The following is a 23615-nucleotide window of genomic DNA, read 5'->3' as shown; positions in this document are numbered from 1 at the left end:
GATCCCGAGACCTCCCTGGACTCAGACAGGTTAGGATTTCCCCTTGCTTTTCTCGGCCCAGGCAGTGCTGTCACTTCCTGGCCATTCCCTACCCATGCCAGATTTCCACCTCCCCTTTATGTGCCTTTCCCCTCATAAAAACATAAGCCCCTTAGAGACAAAGACCATCTGGCTTTCTTCAGTTTTTATCCCCAGTGCTGGGCACACAGTAAGCACTTAATAAATATGGTATCCTTCACTGTTTTGCAACAATAAATCAAGCTGCCCATACTTACAATTTTATTTTTCTCTTGTGTACCGGATCCCGGGGCTCTTTCTCTGTGTGCTGGAATAGGGGTTTTGGACTGAGACCAGCCAGTTGGACTCAGGTTGTTTGGACTACTGGACAGAGCTGAAGGTGAGGCTTAACACAAAAAGACAAAGGCAATCAGGACACACATGAGCCAATAGGCAATCCAGAGTGATTAAAAGAAAACATTGCTACTGTTTATTTGAGGACATACAAGTACCTGATTCACTGTGACTTCGAATTGCATCCTAAAACAGAAAAAAAAAATGATTAGCTTTTACCTTAGAACAGAAAGGGGCAGGGAAGGGAGGATATGCCAAAATGGAAAAAGGACTGTGAAATATCTAGAGTTCAGAAATTAAAAAACATAACCTGACTGATTCTCTTTCAACTAAAGAAAACAAACGTGACCAACAATACCCTGCAAGAATTTTACTCCAAGGAATAAAATGGTTTACATTAATTTGCTAACTATAGGAAACCATCCCCTGTTTTCCCCTCAGCAAAAGACTGCTGAAATATTAGCTGAGTGAGATGGCCTTTTCTTTAGTCAGATCCTAATTTTCTTTTTAGTCTTCATTTTGTTGGGTTCAGTGAAACACGGATCACAATGCAAAACCATTACTGACAAATCTAACTCCATGTAGACATGGAGTGAGTCCAAATATAGGTTTGAAAGTAGATAGTGACTGCATGCAGAGAAGTGCCTGGGCCTTGGTCTCAGAGTGGCAGTCTGGCCTAGAGAACAGTTCTCCTGCCTTCTAGTCCAGTCGTCTTCCCACTGTACCAGGAAGCCTCCTCCCAGCTGAGGAACAAGGTCCAATTGCCACCAGAATTCCATCTTAAATAAAAGACCTCATGGAGTGGCTTTATGTACATTCCAGACCTTCTTTTGAAGGCTTGCTTGGTTAGTATTCAGAACTAAAGAACAAAAATCTCAATTTGCAGGATAACACAAGCTACATTTCCATCTCATTCTCTATAATAAAATGACTCTATTTTCTCCTTGAGAATACCCACTGTTGATAACAAAACATTTCTATTTCATATGTGTAAGTAATTACAATAGTAAGTAGTTATAAAAATATATAAAATGCTTAAAATTATTCAGATTTTTGGCAAGAAAAAATTATATAAGGACAAATGAGCATCTCTATACAATCTTAACACCAAAACCAAAGCTATTTTTATACTCTTGGGTTTCTCAAGCTCTCTTAGCAAACTATTTCTTTAAATGCTTTGAGATATCCTGAGACTTGAACTGTGTCCCAATCTCAGCCCTATTACCTACTTCCTGCTCTCTTAACAGGTGAGCCCACTACAAAACCAATCTAATCATTTTCATTAACTAAATAAAGCATGTCACTAGAGGAAAGATTTCCTACATGCTAAAATGAGTCTTACTTCACTGCCTTCCTTTCCTCACCCTACACACATGGCTTTGTCTTAAGCCAGCAGGCACTCCCCAAGGTTTCACTACTTTCTCCTCTCAGAACCTGTCAATTAAAAGGAATTATAAATACTAAAATTTAAGTAAAACATAACATGCACTAGGAAAATTATAAATATCTAGAAAAAAGGAGAAAATGAACTTGAGTCCCCAGAACAGGGATGATTAAGATTATTATGCTAGTCATTTATTAAAACAGAAATACTTGAATGTTCCTCCTTTGAAATTTTCCTTTATTACTAAACCTGCTTAGAGGAAAAACCTCTATGTCAGAATCATTCAAACGAGCACATCCCAAGTTTGGAGCCAAACATTTTATTAGACTGGCACAAGAACTTAGCTTTCCCTTTAAGTTACTAGCAACAACAGCTGGTGGGGCAAATGATCCTGAAGGTAGTTATCTGGAGGCTAGAATGAATACACTGCCATTTAAATGGCTCGTGCTTGCCAAGAGTTTTCTGGTGTTGACTGACAAAAATAAAGCAGCAACCAAACTATCAATGAAAAGACATATACAGCTTATAAATGAGATACAAAAATGTATGCATGCTATAGAAGCCAATCAGAGAAGAATTAGAGTTTCAAGTAAAAGGAAAAAAATAAGATTTGAAATATGTGAAATTAAACAAACAAATTAACAAGACAGCACAGACATTCCCTACAGCAGGTTGCCTTTCAAGTGCCCAGAGGAATGTTAGAAGTTGTGGAAACTAGTGTGGCAAGAAATTCACTGAGTTCAAATACTGTCCTGCCTCAGTCCTATGCTGTGTGGCAGAGTCTGAACAGTCCTGTTAATCACAAGAAAGCAAAGGCATGAAGAAGAATACCTACTCTTGCCCTCAAACATGACCGTCTGCACCACGCCCTGGGAGAAGGGTTCAGGCTGCTATTCTAGTCCAAAGCAATGAGAAATAAAGAAGAAAGAACACAGGGAGCATTTGAGTGTTTGCAATTTGCTATGAAAGAGGAACTAGAAAGAAAAGGAAACAAAAACACCCCACCAGGAAGGCGAGAAAAGGAAAAGCAGTTGGCAGCCAAGCTCCAGGCACTTAGTGCAGAAGCCCTCCCCAAACATGATCCCTCAAATCCTGCAACTTGTTCCCAGACTTTTAAGACTAGAGTCACCTTCATGCCTTGCAGAGAGCTGGCCCTTCCCTCATCCCCTACACAGAAGGCCAAAACACCAGCATTCCTTACCATTAATGCGCTAGTTCAGTACCTGCGCAAGGCTGGAAGAGAAAGGTTCACACTAGGATTTCTCTGAGCATTTCTCTGATGCCTCTATCCCAACATTCCCACACACATTACTCAGCCGGGCAAAAGATGTTATAAAGGAAGCAGGGAAGCTTCAGACATAAAGGGAAATTAGAAACCATTATGATATTTCTAGTCTGAAATCCAACAATGATAATCTCTTCATATTTGAGATTAGTGCTAAGCAATTTTTATTACAAGTAGTCCCATTACCTCTATAATCCGACTATCCACTGGCATGGTGGTGCTGACCATGTGGACATTTGGGGTAGATGTAGACCTCTGCCTCTGGGAAAGGGAGCCCTCCGAGGACGGTGGCGATGTGCTGAACGTGAAGGCGTGGGGTGTGGAATACCTGTGCTGGGAACTAGCAAGGAGGAAAAAGAGGCTCAGTAATCTTTAAACTTTGCCATACGTAAAATACATTTGCATTGCTTTCCGCATAAAGATGTTTGGAGACAAACTGCAACAAGATTTTATATCACTCCTATAAATGGTAAAGCTTAGTTTCTTTAGCAAAACTTTCCATCATTTTAGTAAGAAAAATTTTCAAGTACTAGCCTATTGAAATGCTATTAAATCCTAAGAACAGTCGAGTTCATATAATGATAATAATAATAATGCTTCCTCTTAAATAAATCATTTCTACTGATTAATAGATTATGCTAAAGCATCTTTAGGAGACAGAAGTATTCACCAACCTATTTAGCTAGTTGAAGCTTGCCCATTTTAATTTAGAGGCTAAATTAAAGGGCTTTACCGAAGATTTTGACAGTTGGTAAGAGGTAAGACCTGCCTAGCATGTTCAGAAAAAAGGTTAAGGCATTAGGCATTATTTAACTTTTAACTCCCCTCCTCCCAAAAAGCTTTCACCTTAAATTAACTGCTAAAACAGCTTCTCAATTGGGATTAAAAATTGTGAAATCAGTTGTCAGACCCCTTAAAAATAACCACTTTCTGAACCTCCAACAGTTTTCATAAAATGTAATTTTCTGTAATTTTCATTAGTTGCTCTAAGGGATTACTTTGTGTGCTGTTCACAGTAATAAAATAAATCCCGTCAAACATAGTAATCATAAAAGATAAAAAGAACTCAAAGTTTCCTTAAGGGAAGCTGCCCTTTGTTCATGGAGAAATTAATTACCTAAACACTCCAAATTATTCAAATTATGCCATCTGAGGGCCTGGACCCTCAATTTAAGGGTTTGGTTGACCGGTGCCATGTCAAAAGGAATGGTTTTCAAAAACAACAGCTCTCTTGATTAGAGTCAAATGAAAAAAAAAAAAGGCATTTTGCTTCTGTTTCTTAAAAACAATTCCATTCTGAACCAGAGTTTATTTAAGACACTGCACAGATGAGAAGTACTCTGATATACTCAAACACATTCTGAGTACAACTTCCTGGCACCCAGAAATTTTCCCTGTAAAAATTATAGCATCATAACACCAAAAGAAATATCCACAAGTGCCAAGTACTCTGAGCAGAGGAGAGGCGTGGCAAAAGCAGGCCATGCTTCTGAGTCTACCTGAGACTCCTCCAATCTGCTGGGCACAAGACCAGATCATCTCTCCAACTTTATAACAGGGGTACAAACTTAAAGGAATGTCATGATGAATAATAATTTAGAAAAGTGAATTAGCTTAAGTTTATGCATAAAATATGACCCTAAACATTTTCAACCTTTAAAAAAAATCACTCAGGGCAGCTAGGTGGTGCAGTGAATAGAGCACCGACCCTGGAGTCAGGAGGACCTGAGTTCAAATTCAGCCTCAGACACTTAACACTTACTAGCCGTGTGACCTTGGGCAAGTCACTTAACCCCAACTTCCCTGCCTTCCCCCCTCCAAAAAGAAAAAAAATTAATTCTTCTACTATTTTGGGATGCTTCATATTCTGCACTAATTTTAGGTAGTTTTACAGATGAACTCTTAATTACGTTAAGTATCTGTGTCTTAAAGAACTTGATTTGATTTTCAAGACTCCCACAAGGCCAATAAAGTAGAACCCCAAGAACTACGTCTTTGGATAGTAGAAACAAGGGTGGGCTTGGAATAGAGATGTGTCTGCTGTAAAATGCAGAAAACCTGCTTCTGTTACCTGAGTTACGGCTGCAACCTAAGTGTTTTATAAACCCTGAAGCACTGAAGAAATGTGTACACATTATGAGTGTCTCCATCCAAAGGAACCCAAGGGAGGTAACGGCAACTGTATGCAGTAAATAGAGTGTACGTGATTTTACTCTAAAATTCATTGTCTTTCACTTTTCTATTTCAGGCATACCCATGTTCTGGCAGGATTCCCTTCCATATGATTAACATGGAGTATGAATAAATGTACTTAGTGCTATAGAAAGTGATTTATGGTAGAGAAATTCCATTTAAAATAACTCTAGATGGTGTAAGATACTTGGGAGTGGACCTGCCAAGACTCACAAAAGAACTACATTAACACAATTACAAAACATTCTTCACACAAATAAAGACAAATCTATATAACCGGAGATATGTTCATTACTCATGGGTAAGCTGAACCAATATAATAAAAATGGCAACACTATCCAAATTAATTCACTTATTCAGCGCCATACCAAACTACCAAAGAATTAGTTTATAGAACTAAAAAAAATAGTAATAACATTCATCCGGAGAAAAGGGTAAAAAATATCGAAGGAATCGATGAAAAAAATGGGAAAGGGCACTGGCAGTACCAAATCTCAAACTATACTACAAAGTTGTAATTGCTAAAACAATCTGGTATTGGCTAAGAAACAGACAGGTTCATCAGTGGAACATATACATAACATATAGAAGCAAATGGACACTCAAAGATCCCAGATCCCGAGACAAGAACTCACTTCTTGACGACAAATGTTGGGAAAACTGGAAAGCAGTCTGACAGAAACCAAGCATGGACTAACATCTCACACCATATATCAAGATAAGCTTAGGGATGGCTAGGTGGCACAGTGAGTAGAGCATCGGCCCTGGAGTCAGGAGGACCTGAGTTCAAATCCGGCCTCAGATACTTAACACAAAAACTAGCCGTGTGACCTTGGGCAAGTCACTTAACCCCAACTGCCCTCCAAAAAAAAAAGGAAAAAAAGATAAGCTCAAAATGAGTACATGATTTAGACATAAAGGGTGATATCATATCATAAGCAAATTAGTGGAACACGAAAGAAATCACCTGTTATATCTATGAATGGGGAAGAATTCATGACCAAACAAAAGACTGAGAGGTTCACAGGAGGCAAAATGTATAAATTTGGTTACATGAAATTAAATAAGATTTTGTACTAACAAAAACAATACAGTTGAAATGGGGCAGGGGGAGGAAGTTGGGAAAGAAAATCTTTTCAGAAAATTCTCTGATGAAAGTCTCATTTATCAAATTTGCAAGAATAAGAACCATGCCCAAATTGATAAATGATAAAAAGATATGATTAAGCACTTTTAAGGGGAAAAAACAGCCATATGAAAAATGCTCTAAATCACTGATAACTAGAGGAATGCAAATTAAAACAACTCAGAGGCACCACCTCACATCCATTAAGATTGGCTAAGATGACCAAAAGAAAAGGAAAATGACAAATGTTGGAAGGGCTAAGGGAAACGGGGATGCTAATGCACTGTTTGCAGAGCTGCATTCTGGAGAACAATTTGGAACTATTGCCCAAAAGGTTAGTAAGCTGTGCATACCCTTTGACCCAGCAATACCACCAACAAGTTTATACCCCAAAGATATCGAAGGAAGAAGAAAAGGACCCATATATAAAGAAATTATTTATAGCAGCTCTTTTTTTGTTGGCAAAACTGGAAACTGAGGGATGCTCATTAACAGGAGAATGGATGAACAAGTTGTAGTATATTCATGTAATGGAATACTTCTGTGCCATAAGAAATGATGGAAGACGGCTTTGGGAAAACCTGTCCAAACTGCTGCAATGTGAAGTGAGCAGAACAAGGAGAGTCCTTTGTACAGTAACAGCACTGTTGTAAAGATGGCCAACTTTCAGATACTTAGTAACTGACTAACCATAATTCCAAAGAACTAATGATGAGACATGCTATCCCCCACCAGGTAGAGAAGTGCTGGACTCATGGCGAGCAGATTCGAGCACTTTTTTCCTCTTTCTTTTTCTTGGCTTTTTTTGGGACATGGTTAATGTAGAAATTAATTTTGTATGACTGTTCAGATTTGCAATGGGCTTTATTTTTCTTGCCTTCTCAGTGGGTCGGGGAGGGAGAGAATTTGAAAGTTAAAATAAAGTAAAGCTGAGTTTAGGGGAAAAAAAAGAAAAAAGTGATTTACCTAATGGGGATCTGGGAAACAGACTCTCGCATCCGACGCATTGTTAGGGGAGGTAGTGCTGGTACGCCACTATCACCAACACTGGAATTTGGGAATAATCTAAATGAAGTTGGATAAAGAAAGGTTTGGTTATTACTGCAATGTACAGAATGAGCACTTTCCATCTGATCTGATATCTCTATAAACCCCCAAATGACCCAGCCACACTCAGGTTTCACACCATCATTTAAAACTTCTGCCAAGTGGGGCACGTGCAGCACTCCTGTGATGTGCTAGACAATCAGGAAGTGAGTGTTAGTAATCTGCCGATGCACACCACACGTCTGAATCCAGGGACAACTAATGGGTAATCCTAATGCAGAGAGAGATCATTAGCCAAAGGACATCAAGCTTGTAACTAAAATCAAGTTAGGGCTTTGGAGAAATAACAGTCTGGTCACTACGACACAATGCCTGTGTTTACATTTGGTCCAGTCTAGATGTATAGATTTTAATAACTGATTTTATCTTTTCATCTAAATATCACTTTTTTAAAAACACAGTAAGTGTAAATGTTGAAAACTAAAAGTAAACAAAACTTTAAAAGTTATTTTAAAAATAAAAACACAAGTAAAAAAGTTTTCATTTAGTTCTTGTTAAGACTTTTCCATCAACCAAACTGAGCCCCCAAAATTTTAAATAATAGGACAGATTGGAATAAAAGCACTGTTGAACAAAAGAGACACATATACACTTATGTACACATGAACAATGCCATTTTCATGGTCTAAGATAAGGACTTCCAGCTTCTTATTTGAGGCAGCATTCTTTATTTTTCAATCTACTCAAAGGAACATAAATGTCATGGGATGAAAGCTCAACAGGCACCCAAGGAATAGATATGTGTTCACTGTGTGACTACAAAGGTCAGTAATGATCAATTCTCATCCAGAAAAGAAAATCATTTGGGCAAGTCCTGTTCCTGCTGATGTCTACACTACCCAGTTATGTGAATGTCTCCAATTCTCTGCCACATCTCAGAGATGTATCTGAGGGTTCATTTTCAACTATTCTTTTAAATCCAATGCTACGCAACCTCCAAAAGTTTCCTATTGTGTATGTATATGTTCAGTTGTTTTACTTAAGTGAACATGTCAAGAATCTCCTGGTGGTAGGCGCTTGCTTCGCATGTACCTGCAGCTCTCAGAATGCTAGTTCTGGCCCTCACATCTACAGCATTGTTATTAATATGCCTGAAGCCCAGATGTGTTCATTACAGAAGCCTAGTAAGCCCCGTAAAGGACACTGTTTACGTCCCCCATATACCATTCAATACAGTTTAAGAAAAGGAGAACTCTTACAAGAGCTGTCTGATATTACTCCAATCCACACACATAGTGGGGACCTTAGTGCTACAGTGCTCGTGAAACTTGTAGCCACACGTCTGACATCGAAATCCATTCAGCAGGAACTTCTGACAAATATCACAGAAGGCAAGCTTCAGGAAAGTTTTTCTAGCCTAGGAGATGAAGATGGGGGACAAAACATTGTATACTACATCAAACAATTAGTAAATTTTAAAAAGTCAGATGACTAATTTCTACATATTGCACCCTTCCCCCACCCCCCAAAGCTAAAGTATCTAGAATATAGGAAATCCATAACAAGAATTTTTAAAAGATATTTTTGTCTGAATAGCATTGCATTACAAGCTGTAATAAACCATAGCTTCTGATTCAACAGTGCTATTAGAATGTGAAATTCTAAACTTATGAATCTAAAAATGCAAAAACATACAAGGATAAAAGGAAAAGAAACTTACAAAATTGTGTGTTGTGAGGGGAACATGATCCAGGAAATCTACTTGAAGTTCTTCTCCCACCAAAGAGGCAGCATCAGTATTCCAATCTAAACGTGTTTTTTTCCTAAAAGGAATTTTAAAATGTATCAAAATAAAATTACATTATCCATACTAGGGACAGATTATACATGTATGCCTGATATTAATGAAAATGCTGTCATTTTGAAACACAAATTTCATTTTTTGCCACAATGGAAAGAGGTTATGGCCCTATGCTAATGATTTCTAATTTGCCATGTCACAAAAGCTAGGATGTGCCAAAGGTGGGATCTAAAACCAAGCCTTTTTTTTTTCTTTTTGTAGGGCAATTGGGGTTAATAAGTGACTTGCCCAAGGTCACACGGCTAGTGTGTCAAGTATCTGAGGCCGGGTTTGAACTCAGGTCCTCCTGACTCCAGGGCCAGTGCTCTATTCACTGAGCCACCCAGTCACCCCTAAAACCAAGTCTTGATAATTCCAAGGCCAAGCCCTTAACCTCTAGTCTATACCATACTGCCTACTCGCTAGGTGACTTTAAATTACCCAGTCTAATTCTCTAGAATTAGGGGGCACAAGGGTGTTCCATAGTGCAGAGCTAGGTCTACAATTAGGAAAGCTGGAGTTCAAATCCAGCCTCAGACAATTACTATTTGTGTGACCTTGTGTAAGTCACTTAACCTCTGTTTGTCTCAGTATCCTCAACCACAAAATGGGGAAAAAACCAGCACCTACTTCTCAGGATTGTTCTGATAATCAAATGAGAAAATATCTGTAAAGTGCTAAACACAAGGCCAGGTGCTTTTATAGATGCTTATCTTCCCTCCCTCCCCCCCAGCTAGCTACTTATCCCAAATCTAATGGTAAAGAGAGATAAGAGACAATTTCCAATTTATCCTTGAAGATAAGGCCTGCCCGAGAAAGGGTCTGATATGACCCTGAATTCTGGGAGGTCTTTCTACCAAGCTAGAAAAGCTTTGAAAATTTATCTTTTAATAGACAGTATTATGAAGTTCAGAACACCTTCCTGACAGGTTGCCATCTATTTCTGAAGCATAATAAGAAATTATTATTGGGGGAAAAAAAATTAAGTCCCACAGAGGGATATGTTAAGACAACTCAGCAAAATTCAATCTCACAAAGACTATCATGTGTTTTTCAAGATAATGTCCTAGGAATAATCCCATAATTGAAAGTCTTTGCTTTCTTTTTAATTGCTTATGGATCTGCAATCACACTCGTGTGGGCCCTCTTTACAGTGAAAAAGTTGCCAACCCAGGTGTGCCTGCCCTTCCAGCACAACTCTGGTCAATGTCCACATAGAAATGGGCCATGCTGACTGACTCCTCCACCGTCCATAGACGGCAGTGAAGCAGATGGGCTGGGCCAGCTCTCACACTCTTTTTCTTTATTTGCACATGCATCAGGAAGTTGGAGGAGTAAGAAGGGTCAAGACTTTTTCTACACCATTTGTATCCATGGTATATTCTACACCATACCATATTCTTTCCGCCTTTAAGGTGGAAACTATGTTCTTTCAGACATTTTCAGTGTTGGTCGCTCAATGCTCTCTCAGCAAGGCTCTCTTCTGGGTTTACCTGATCCAGTACAGTTGCTTTTTCCAGCTTTGTTTTCTGTGGTACTGCTTCCCCTTCCTCAAGGAGCAATCTAAAGATGGCAGCTGCACTGTTCATTTTTTTTCCTTTTTATCCATATACTTTATTGTTCCACGACCTATGTATCTCATTATATTACTCTCCCCTCCAGAAAGCAAGCCCTTATAACAAACAAGAGAAAAAAATACCTCCTATCTCTTCTTGGGGGCTATGCTTGTCCTTTGTAGTTTTACATCATTTTTTTTTTTAATTTTTTTGTGGTGGTGAGTTTTCCTGTTTCCATGGTCTATTATTTCCCTGGCTCTACTTCACTTTCCCTAAATTCATATAGATTTTTCCATGATTCTCTGTGTTCATCATAGTTATCATTCCATTACGATCACGTACCACCCCCCAAACGACTCTCATCCACTGTACTCCTACTGTTCCTACTACAAAAGCATCAAGATGGATATTAATATTAACCTTCCTAGCATATGAGCTTACATGGGCCCAACTGTCCTAAGCAGTAAAAAAAGTCTTCAAAACTAGAATGTCATTGTCCCATTTCTCTCGTTTGCTGTGGGTCCTTTTAGTTACATCCTTCAGTGTTCTTGGGATGACAACTACTCATCGCTCACCAAAGTTTTCTTTGAACTTGTTTTACCTCTACTATCCTTCTGTTTTATAAGGCAATACTGCTCATAATCAACTATTCTTTTCCACAAGATTTTGCGTGTATAATTTTATAGTCTAAACTGGTACTGCCCTTGGCTACTTTAGCCAACTACCTGGCAAGGAGAGTCACTGTTGGCAGGCTTTGAATGAGGGAAGATACTGTTCGGCAGTGAGGTAAATATTCACTGACTACAGAAAGAATCGCAGTTATTTGTGACTGGGAAGTACTTTTTGGTCATAGCAGCTGAGTTGCTTATGCATTTAAAGAGTCTTACCCTTTGTGCTCATGGAGAAGCCTAAAAACTGCACAACATTCTGGCTGGAGACCTCTCACTTTAAGAGCTTTCATAAGGCAATCATGCAAGGTCATTCCATTTCGAACATTAACCTATAAACAAATAGGTGGTTTTAGAATAGAACACAATGCCTTATTTTAAAAATCATGTATTTAATATAAAAATTAAATATACACTCATAATTATTTATTGTTGAAAAGGATTTCTATGTACTACATGTCTATAAAAGATTGTTGATGATCCTGTATCCCTTCCCAGCAATATCTCATCTTTAAAGTTTGATGATTTCCTTTGGAAAGCCAGGACAATTTCAAATTTGGTTTGAAACTGACCAAATAATGTCATTAATCTAATCTGCCATGCGAGTCAATCTAGTACACAAGCAGAATTGAGTCTTTTAATATAAGGATTCAGGTTCTGATCTATTCTCATTGTATAGGTTCATCTCCTAACCAGAGATGAGACAAATCTGCTTCCCAGGCAAACATCAGTTCTAACTCCCATGACTGTCTCCTCACCCTGAGCCATTACTGTCTACATCATCTGTACTTGATCATGTATTCTTCTATTTTATTTCTCTGTTACCAGTTCCTTGAGGGCAGGAACTGTAACTTAATATTTCCCTCACTCTCTGCAGGATACCTACACATAAAATCCTAACAATACTTTCTTGACCTCTATTACATGATTATTGTGGGAAAGCATCTGATAAAACTTTAAAGTCCAAAAGCAATGTTGTGATTATTAGTAGTGTGATCTAAATTCAAAAACCCCAGGTCTGAATCCTGGCTCCATCTCATGCCCCCATGTGACCTTTTTTCAATTCTGACTATGATAACAATAGTTGACATTTATAAGCATTTTTAACATTTATAAAACACTTTATATTTATTATATATAATATATTAATTTAGAAAATACTATTATTATTAAATTATTAAAACACTCTGTCTCAATTTGTCTAAGCCTGATAATGCTGAAAAGTAAAGTTACTGGGCTTCAGTTTCCCCATCTATAAAATGAGAGAGTTGGACTACACTATCTGTGAGATCCCTCCAAGATCTCCAAGATCTACAGTTACGATATAAACAACAAGGAAACGAACATCTGCTCTGGCTTGGAGGAGGCAAAGGCAACAGCACTAGGAAGAGAAGTGTGGGAACCAATGGGAATGTAAAAGGGAAGAGACCAGAAGGAAGGTGATGCTGCAAAGGCCTGTGGAGGGTGGTCAGCTAGGCCAATACTCCTATTTTCCAGAGGAGGAAAACCTGAGGCTTAGATAGGAAGTCATCTAGTTAGTTAAGATGGAGTAATAGACTAACTCTGTATTTGAATGAAAACATTTACCTTCCACATAACCACATCACATCTCAAAGTCTGGGAGTAGCCACTGTGTACTTACCACAGTCCTTTGCTTGTTTGGCAAGAATACTCTGATGGTATTACTTGTTTTGGAGGAATCTGTAAGTTTGCCATCATCTGATGCCCGGCGTTGATAACCAAACTGCTGGACAAGAGTAGGAGAAATACAGCCAGAGCCATCAAAGACTGAATCTTTGAATCCAAAACCATTACTGATAGTCTTCCAAGCTCCCTGAAAATGCTCCATTGATGCAATTTAAACAGCAGTTAAGCCTAGCAAAAGAAAAACAGAAAGAAGAGAGTTGTAATTCTGAAATCATCGTTAAAAGAGCAAAAATGAAACAAGTATCAAGGCCCAAGGTCACACAGTGAATTAGTGGTTAAGGTAGAACCCAAACCCAGACCTTTAGTTTCTCTGCCCAGAGTTCTTGCCAATACATCATGGTATTCTACGATGGCAATACCACCTTACATTGATGTAGCACTTTCTACCACATGTTTATTACTTTGAAATAAAGTATCTGTTAGTTATCAACAGGAGCAACTAGGCGGTAGAGGGGATATAGTGCCAGCCGTGGAGTCGGAAAGACTCACCTTCAGGAGTTCAAATCTGGCCTCACACACTTAACTAGCTGTGTGACCCTGGGAAAGTCACTTCATCCTGTTTGCCTCAGTTTCCTCATGTATAAAAGAGCTAGAGAAGGAAATGGCAAACCACTCCAGATCTTTGCCAAGAAAACCCCAAACAGGGTCAAGAAGAATCTGACATGACAAACAACTGAATAACAAAAAGTTATCAACTGTCAGCTGTTAATCTCCGAGTTATTCCCTTAGTGACAATAACTGATAATTTTCCTGTTAACACCTTAGCATGAATATTAATTGCTTCCCACCTCTGGCATATACACTACAGACTACAAACCCCCGGTCACCTGGTATTTCCTTTGCAGACTGAAGCCAAAATAACCAGGGAAATGAGTTTTAATCTTTCCTCTGGCCCTTTAAGGAATACAGTTTGGTACAGTACTGTCACAGGATTGGAGTTCAAATCCTCCCTTTAACAATATATAGGTGACCTTGGGAAAGCTACAACCTCCCTGGGTCTTGGTTTCCCCACCTGTAAAACAAGGAAAGGAAATGGACTAGCTAACCTGTGAGGTCTGTCCCTTGTGGTTCTAGATCTACATACATTATATACTTTTCAATGAGAATTCATCTTTTCCATCACCAGATGCATGAATGTCCCTTCCCCTGGCTAGATGTAGTCTTCCCTAATGATCTCTTAATGTCATTACAATTATTTATTTTGGATTCTAATATACATTGGGTCTAAAACTACATCTAAAAACTATTACAAAAATATGATGGTCTTAGGTAAAATAAATGTACATAATAAGGTAGCAGTTTTCTGTTGCTGTTAACTGTTTATTCTCTGGCTAGTTGTACTTGTCTCTGTGACCTTGGGCAAGAAACTGTCCTCTAGGCTTGTTTCCTCATCTGTAAAATCAAGGAGTTGGACTAGATGATTCCTAAGACCCCTACTAGCTCTAAATCTATGATTGTATAGCATCCAAAAGAAAAAAAGGCCCATACTTTGACAAAAGACAGTGAACTGTGATAAGATGTATGTGTAAACTATCACCCAAAAGAAATGATCTACTTGCAAGAAAGAAGTATCAAAATTTTCCACTGGGGGCAGGGAGTGGGTTGGGGAGGGGGAGTATACTGAAATTTACAAGAGTTACCTTATAATGGAACCATATACATGGTAGCTCCAAGATGCCACCAAATAATATATGAAATGAATTAGCCTCAATCAAATCCTAAATATTACTATCTCCACAAGACATTTCAGTGCAGATATCTGTCACTAAAACCCGAATGGGTCAGAGAAATAACAAAGCTACCTCCCATCAGTCGTCCTTCTATGACCATCTCCCATTTCAGCACCACAGTGGCAAATACTGTTTCAACAAGCAAAGAACCTTGTCTGACTTATTTGAGCCACTGTGATAGAAAGGGAGCCAAGTTCTTCAAAGAGCGATGGCCTACCACACTTCTGAACTCTTAGGTTTAGAGGCTGAATTTTACCACTTAGTAGCTGTTTGACCTTAGGTAAATCACTTAACCCCTTGAAGATCACTACTGTTTTGTTTATATGGTTATTTTAAGGATTCATTGAAGATAAGCCTGCTATTCTTTAGAATTATCTCAGTAGACCAATGTGGGAGATACAGAGAACTCACCAGCCAACCTGTGTTTTCAAAGAGACGTATGCAGAAGATGGAAACAATGGAAATAAGTGAATAGCACTCTCCTAAAATATATTCATTCTGGAACGTAAAAGGCAGAGATAAGCATAATAACAAATTCTTTATTTTAACTCACTCAGTAGAATAGCTTAATTATTGCAATGAGGCTCCTTCATACACTGCACTATTAAGACTGCAACACTACGACAACTGTGAAGTTATTTAAACAAAGGAAATACAGAACAGGACTGGATGTGGAGCACTGATTTAACTAAACACCATCAGGCACATTACAATGTAACAAATACAATCTCTGACAAAGTTCCACATCGTCCCTTTCCCCCAAAAGGCTCATAACACAAGGTGGAAAATGACAACGTCCACAGGAGGGGTCTGACAATGTGGCACGAGAGATTCAAGGGAAGCGTGGAGGAAGACCTGCTAAGAGAAGACAGCCACAAGCTTGGTTTAAAGGCAAAGCGTATGGAGGGGTGGGGTCAGGAGAAGAGGAAAATGGTTTGCAGGCATTGTTGATGTCATGTACAAAGGGTGAGATAACAAAGTCACCCGAGGACTAGGATGTGTCACGAAATTAGGCTAGGAGGGCAGGTTTAGTGCAGCTGGGAAAACCTCCAATGCTGGCCACAAGGTTCATGTTTTATTCTGTAGGCCACTGAGGATTTTCAGCAGAAAGATTTTGTCAGCAGTGCTAAGGACAGAATGAAGTGCTGACTTAGACACCTAAGAGATCCAGTTAGGATGAGCATAAGTTTCACAGCTGTAAGGAACCTTAATGAGGGCATTTAGTCTTAACTCCTTCAGTTAACAAATAAGAAGCGAGACCCAGAGAGTTAAGCAGCAGGGTGGACACTTGAATATAAATCCAAAGCTTTTTCCAACACAAGGTCATCTCCACTGTTGTTACAATTGTTTCAGTAAAAGATAATGAGGTCTTAAACCAAGGTGATGACAATGAGGGGACAGAGATGTAGGAGAAATTGCTGGGGAGAAGTGGTGGGACATGAAGGGGAAGGTGAGAAAAGAGGGATAACTGAGGTTTTAAGAGTAGGTGTTTGCCTGGCCCATGGTAGTAGCCACTTTGTAAATGCATAACTGATTGGGAGAACAGTGGCCCCATTAAAGTAAATAGTGACTTGGGAGGAGGGAGAGATGAATTCTCTCTTTGGATGTGGTGAACTAAAGGCGCTAGTACACTATCCACAGAAATGGGAACTGTGTGATAAGAATGCTGGTGGGCAGACAGGACCGAGAGACAGATTTAGGAGTCATACAAATAAAAGTGTTAACATGTCATCAGAATGGATGAAACCATAAAGACAGAGAAGATGGGTAGAAAAGAGAAAAACTGAGACAAGATTAGGAGGTCAACATTTCTCTGTGTCGTGCATGCCCTTTGGCAGTCTAATGAAGCCTATGAAAACCCTCCTCAGAATATTTGTTTCCGACATTCATAATCGAAGGATATGATCAATTTCAGTTAGAGAGTTGTAAAAATAAAGATGTAAATTTTTCCCATCCAAATTCATAAACCTCCTAAAGTTTATCCAGAGAGGAACCACAGTCCTTGGATTAAGAACTCCCAAATTAGAACAATGAATATACTTAGAAGGCAAGAAGAAAAATAACCAGGAAAGAAGAAATCAACTGAACAACAAGCATCTATTGTCTATTTGCAGGGTATTGTGCTAGACAGTAGAGATACAAAGACCAAAACAAAAAACGGCCACAATTTCTAGCCTCAAAAAGTTTACAATCTACAGAAGACTACAACGGAGCTAGTTAGCCTTTATACAGAATTTCAGGGCTGGCAAAATGTTCCACAGCTATCATCTCCTTTTAACCTCACAACCACCCTAGATGATAGATGCTATTTATATCCCTATTTACAAATGAAGAAACTGAGAAAGACAGAAGATAGAATGCTTTGTCCAAGGTCACACAGCTAGTAGGTGTCTGAGGCCACATGCAAACTCAGGTTTTCTTGACTCCAAGTCCAAAGCTCTACCCACTGTGCCAGCTAACTGACTACATATTACTTTGAGTTAAAAAGGAAATGATAAGGAAATAGAAGCCCAAAGTGTAGTGTATAGTCCTTCTAGAGAAAGAGGACGATAGTTTGAAGGTTACAGCAGATTCAAAGGAAGGTGGCATTTTTTTCATTTCAGGGAGGAGGGAGCGAACATAAATTCATTTATAGGCAGAGTAAAATACCAGGAGAAAGAGATGACTGAAATTGAAAGAGGGCACAGTAGGATAATAAAAGAACAGCCCATCTAGTTACATTATTTTCATTTGCTAGAGATATAAACAATGTTTTTAAGAAGAAAATAACATCAAAAATATATAAATTATTTAAATCAAAAGGAAACAGAAACAGGGCAATTTTGTTACTATAAAATCTTTTTTTTAAACTATGTAACAGAAGTTCAAATTTCATATACTATTCTATTTGTCGTTTTTTGTTGAATGTGTTTGTTGATGACTATTAAGTTCATAATATTAAAGAACTGGAAACAAAGTGGATCTACCCACCAAATGGAGACTGGCTAACCAACTGTACTATATTATCATAATGGAATATTACCATGCAGTAAGAAATAACATATGAGAAAATTAGAGAAAGGTGAGACTTACATGAACTGCTACTGAATGAAATAAGCAAAAGAGGAAAACAGTATCTACAACTAAAAGAATATAAAGGAAAAGAACCAATGGGGAGAAACATTGGTCCCAGAGACTAGAGTATGAAAGACGACTACACACACACACAGACACACACACACACACCCGGCACAGGTCTGTGCAATTACAGGGGCAAAGAGCTTCATGCTTTGTCATGTTGGTTCTTTTTGTCTTAACAAGGCCAAAAGTTTTTCCATTAAGTGACTGTGATGTATGAACAAAAGGCAACAAGTAAAAAGTCCATTAAATGATGTTTTCCAGCTGTGGCAATGGGCAAGAATTTAACCTTTTTGGGTTTTAGTTTATCATCTGTAAAATAATCTTGGTTGGTCCTCTTGACCTAAGATTCTCAGGCTCTATTACACCATGACAATTTGGGCAAGATGTAAGGTTTTTTTCACTCCAAAGTTGGTGCCAGAACTACCACTGAAAAATTAGGCAAGGTACCTTAGAAAAGATTTTTGGCTCCAATTATTTTTAACAGTGATCTAATATTTCTGTTAGTTACCTAGGAAGGGTAACCTAGCCCTGCCAAATGATATGCCCTTAAATAAAAGAAAACTAGTTAATATTCTACATAATTCAAAGAGATGAATCTAAAGAAAAAAACCTATAACAAATCGAAGCTATTAAAAAGGACATGACATTACATGCAATGACTCAATTTTTATTTTTTTTCACTTGCCTATCACACCATTTAACTTTGACTTTTGAAATTATCAACTTTATGAGACATTTTATTAAAATCAATTGAAACTTTCTTTTTATGAGCAAAATATGAAGTCTTTAAAATGAACAGAGCATATGGCATTTTTTCAATACTGACTGTAATACTAAGTTTAGTCACAAAACTAACCTTTTAAAACAAAAGGGGAAAGTCTAACCATTAGTCTTAACGAAAGTAATATATGCTTGTAAAGATTCCCCCCCACTACTCTGAAGACATCAAACAGCTGAAGAAACACTATATTTGCAGTATCACCTCCTAACCTTCATTGATATTTCATGGGATATGATCATTGCCAAGGAAATCTTATCATGTAGCTAGGGATACCAAGAAAGGGAAGAATTCAAACCAAATGAAATAGTGGTTAGTTTAAAACTAGTTTAAAAAAGGTTCTGATATGGATTAACAATGTAAGAAAACATCTAAGTTTGGTTTCCAGTCTACTTAACTAAACTGTTTATAACAGAATGTGGACTGAACACTGAAGCCTATATTATAGTCTTGGTTCAAATAACAAAAATCATCACCACCAGAGCTGACATACAGAACATCTTAAAGTCTGTAAAATAGTTTATATACATTATCTCATTACAGCATTACAATAATCCCATTTATTAGGTGAAGAAACTGAGGCTCAGAGAGGGTAAGTGATTTGCCTTTGGTCACACAAGCTCCTAAGCGTTCAAGGCAGTTTTCAAACCTAGGTCTCTCCACTACAAGGCTGGCATACTTTCTGCTAGAAGCAAGCTACCTCTAATTCACTTAATAATTACCTTGGACAAGTCACAAACTCTCTGGGAGGGAGTGGGAAGAAAGATACAATGGGGACATGCAGGTGATTTAAAAGAAAAATATATCAATAAAAATGTATTTTAATGCTCCAAATCACTAATGATTAGAGAAATCAAATTAAAGCAACTTAGATTCTCACACCCAGCAAATTAGCAAAGGTGACAAAAAAGGAAAAACCAGTGTCAAAATGTACTGCTGGTGGCGCTGTGAACTGGTATGTCCCAAGCATTCTGGAAAACAATTTGAAATTATGCCCACAAAATTACTAAAATGAACAAGCCCCTCCAGTCCAGTATCACCACCTCTAGGACTATCCCCCTAAAGAGATCAGAAAGGAAAAAGATCCACATGCACAAAAACATTCTTATCAGTTCTTTTTTGTGGTGGCAAAGAACTGAAAACTAAGGCGTTGCCCATTAATTGGGGAATGGCTGAACAAATTATGGTACATAAATACAAAGAAATACTCTTATGCCATAAGAAATTATGAAAAAGATAATTTCAGAGAAGCCTGGGAAGACTTGTATGAAATGATGCAGAGTAAAATAACCAGAACCACAATTCATACTATAACAACACTACCATAAAAAGACTAATTCTGAAAGACTTATAAATGCAGATCAATGCAATGATCCCAGGGAACCAAGGATCAAAAATGTTGCCTTCCACCTGAGAGAGATGATGGACTAAATATACAGGACTCACATATTCTTGGACATGACCAATAGTGTCACACATTTTGCTTAATGACACACATCTGTTACAAGGGGTTGTTTTTGGAGGGCTGGGGAAGGGAGGGTATGGAGTGGAAGTAAGAGAAACTAAATGTGTGTTGACTAAAAAAATTAATTTTAAAAGACATTTTTTTAAACCCTCTGGATTCCAGTTTTATTTCTAAAATTGGGTTAGCCTAGATTAACTTATAAGGGTCTTCCTACTCCAATATTTCATAATTTTATACATAAAACTGGCACAAAAATTCACTTGAAAGATTTAACACAGGGGCGGGGCAGGTGGCACAGTGAATAGAGCACAAGTTGCCCTGGAGTCAGGAGAACCTGAGTTCAAAGTCTGACCTTGGGCAAGACGCTTAACCCCAACTGCCCTCCCCCCTCCAAAAAGAAAAAAAAAAGAAAAGAAAAAAGATTTAACATCAAAAAAGATTTCAAATAATGTTATCTAAGGAAGAAAATGAAAACAAGGAAAATAAAACTAATTAAATAAAATCATAGTATGGCCGGTAAAAGAAAAAATTAACTTAGCTACAAAACTGTGAAAGTTTGAGGCTTTAGCAGCTAAAAGAGCAGAATAGTAGGAAGCAGTAAAAAAGCTCTCCTCCAGAGACCCAGCCGATCAAACCCTGACAGGGAGATTCAAGAAAAAGTCAAAGGGAGTCATTTGTCTAGCTCCGGTGAGCAAAAGGAGACAGACTACATCTCCCTTTCATTGACAGAAATCTTGTTTAACTTTGAAACTCTTGCTTCATCTCTTCTAGACATTCTGGATGAGCTTGTGCCTGAGCTGTGTTTTGCTATGAGATTTTAGTAAGAGATGTGTTGGACTCATTCTCATGTGGAAAGGTCTGTGGTGGTGCAGGCCCGCCTAGGGAGAGGCAAAGAGGGGTCCCAGATCCATATCCGGTTTCTCCCAGACCTATATGGGATACCAAGACGAGGCTGGCTGTGAACTGGTGGTCTGGCTACCCACTACTTAGTTCACAGATCTAGGGGAACTGACAAGGAGATACAGGCCTCTAGCTCAGCAGTTTCAGGTAGGGGAATTTCAGGAGAGTAACAAGGGAAGAATAAGTTTAGAATCAAGCAGTAGTAGTCTGATTTAAACCCCAGGAGCTGAGCAGGATATCAGCTGTAACCTCCAGTCCAGTCTGAAGTCTGCAATCTCAGCACAAAGGGGAGCCTTCAGCTCTGGCACTCAGAACAAGCACAGCCTCCCAGCTGACTGACAGTGGCTCAGTCCAGCTGTGGTCTGTTACTCAAACATAAACCCAGGTCAGGAATTTGCATGGCTCAGACCAGAAGGGCAACACTCAGACTTTGTCTGGGATCAGATCGCTTTGGGAGCAATGGAATTATTGCATGTCCTGAGCCTCAGCCTTCCTGGAGATCCTGGAATAACACGACACTCAATAACCAAGAGGATCACCTGAGATCTTCCCAACATCAGTGCACGAGCCCTACCCTAGTATCAAGTCCAGGCTCTAATATCCTCAAGCCCCAAATCAGCAAGAAGTACACTGGGAGAATGAGCAAACAAAGAAAGAATCCCATTATAAAAAAGCAGTCACGGTTACAGAGATGCTCAAGACACAAATCCAGAAGAGGAAAATAAGTTCAAAACATTCACAACTAAAGAAAATCACAGCTTGGACACAAATTCAACCAGAATTTTTAGAAGAGATGAAGCAAGACTTTTAAGTCTAAAAAATTTTTTTCAATGAAATGAAAATGCCAGGGGGAAAAAAACAGAAAGGAAATGAGAGCTATTAAAATAAAGTCAAAAGACTGAAAAAAAAAATAGAAGTCTAAAATATCTCATAGCAAAAACAATGAACTGGAAAACAGACTGAGGAGAAAAAAAATGACTCATTGGACTACCTGAACATCATAACCAAAACAAGAGCCTACACATCATATTTTAAGAAATCTTAAAAGAAAACTGCCCAGATCTATTGGAACCAAAGGACAATGTAGAAATAGAAGAAATACACCAGTCACCTCTTTTAAAATTCAAGTACCACAGAGTCAGTCAGGATCACAAACGATTGTGCAGTCACCACTACAAAAGAGCAAAATATTATATTCTAAAAGGCAAAGAATACGGGCTTACAGCCAAGAATTACTTGCCCAGCAAAACTCAATTTAAATTTTCGGGGGCGGGGGGAAGGGGAGGGACAATAAGGGGGACCACAATGACACAGACTTCTAATGAAATAAAGGATTTCCAAGTATTCCTGGTGAAAAGACTAGAGCTGTGGAGGAGTTAAAAAAAAAATAAAAAGGTTAAAAAATAAAGAGAAACACAAAAAGGCAAACAAACTAAAAATGATAAAGGACTAAATAAACAAGGATAAACTGGTTACACTGAAGTATGAGGAGATGATACATGTGTCTCCTACAAATACTATCATCCTCAGGAGTCACAAAGGGCATAGAGTTAGCCAGAATTCCTGGGAGTGCTTTATGATCCTGATAATCTTAAAAGAATGAAAAGGGAGAGGAAAAGAAATTCACTAAGAGGGAAAAGAAAAGGAAGGTTAGGGGAAACTATCTAACTTTAACAGCTTTCACAGACATCTATATAAACAAGATAAGGGGACAGGCAAGTGTCTGATACTTGAACTTCATTCTCATCTGAGCTGGTCAAAGAAGGAACGAATACCCACACAGTTAGGTACAAAAATATATTTCACTCAACAGGGAAAGGAGAGGAAAAATTAATGAAAGAGAACATTAAGGGAAAGATTATTTCAAAAAGCCCAAGCCTTAAGGACATAAGAAAATATTTATAACTCATTTTGATGTAGCAAAATATGGGAATTTGATGGGGTGCCCATCAGCTGGGAATTGGCTAAACAAGTAAATTGGATGGAATTCTCTTGTCCTATAAGAAATGATGAACGGGATGGACCAGAGAAATCTGGGAAGATTACTATGAGCTAATGGAGAGCGAAATAAATAGAAACCAGGAGAACAATTTATACAAAGACAACAATATGGTTAAGACAAACAACTCAGAGAATTAGGAATTCTGATCAGTTTAATGATCAACCTTGATTCCAAAAACTAATGATGAAATATGCTACCCACCTCCTGATAGAAGGGTGAAGAACTCAAAGGGCAGAATGAGAAACATTCTGAACATGGCCAATGTGGAAATCTGTTTGGTTTGACTGTACATGTTTGTAAAAAGGGTTTTGTTTTTCCTTCATTCTCTGGGGCAGGGGGAGGAGAAAGAAGGCAGATTTTTGTTGATTAAAAAACATATATCTCAGGGGCGGCCAGGTGGCTCATCAAGTAAGAACACCGGCTCCAGTGTCGGGATGACCTGGGGATCAAATCCAGGCTTAGA

General features: G+C 38.4%; 1 protein-coding gene across 6 annotated transcripts in view; it reads right to left on the bottom strand.

Annotated features, from left to right (window-relative positions):
• Positions 1–23615, bottom strand: part of RAF1 (Raf-1 proto-oncogene, serine/threonine kinase) — a 101644-nt gene that overhangs the window by 15493 nt on the left and 62536 nt on the right. For all 6 annotated transcript variants that reach the window (XM_069083900.1, XM_069083899.1, XM_069083904.1 and 3 more), the window contains 8 exons: positions 13093–13325; positions 11670–11782; positions 9107–9209; positions 8646–8803; positions 7306–7404; positions 3207–3360; positions 510–537; positions 276–403 (listed from right to left, as the gene is read on the bottom strand). In XM_069083900.1, the coding sequence (XP_068940001.1) occupies positions 276–403; positions 510–537; positions 3207–3360; positions 7306–7404; positions 8646–8803; positions 9107–9209; positions 11670–11782; positions 13093–13299 (990 nt within the window). In that variant the 5' untranslated portion in view covers positions 13300–13325. The remainder of the gene's footprint in view (positions 1–275; positions 404–509; positions 538–3206; positions 3361–7305; positions 7405–8645; positions 8804–9106; positions 9210–11669; positions 11783–13092; positions 13326–23615) is intronic.

The sequence above is a fragment of the Petaurus breviceps genome, unplaced genomic scaffold (genome assembly GCF_028583685.1).
Source record: "Petaurus breviceps papuanus isolate PSGF00001 unplaced genomic scaffold, PetGlider_PUasm1.0 174, whole genome shotgun sequence".
Lineage (NCBI taxonomy): Eukaryota > Metazoa > Chordata > Mammalia > Diprotodontia > Petauridae > Petaurus > Petaurus breviceps.
The sequence above is the reverse complement of the archived record's forward strand: the minus strand, read 5'-3'. Positions and strand labels throughout refer to the sequence as shown.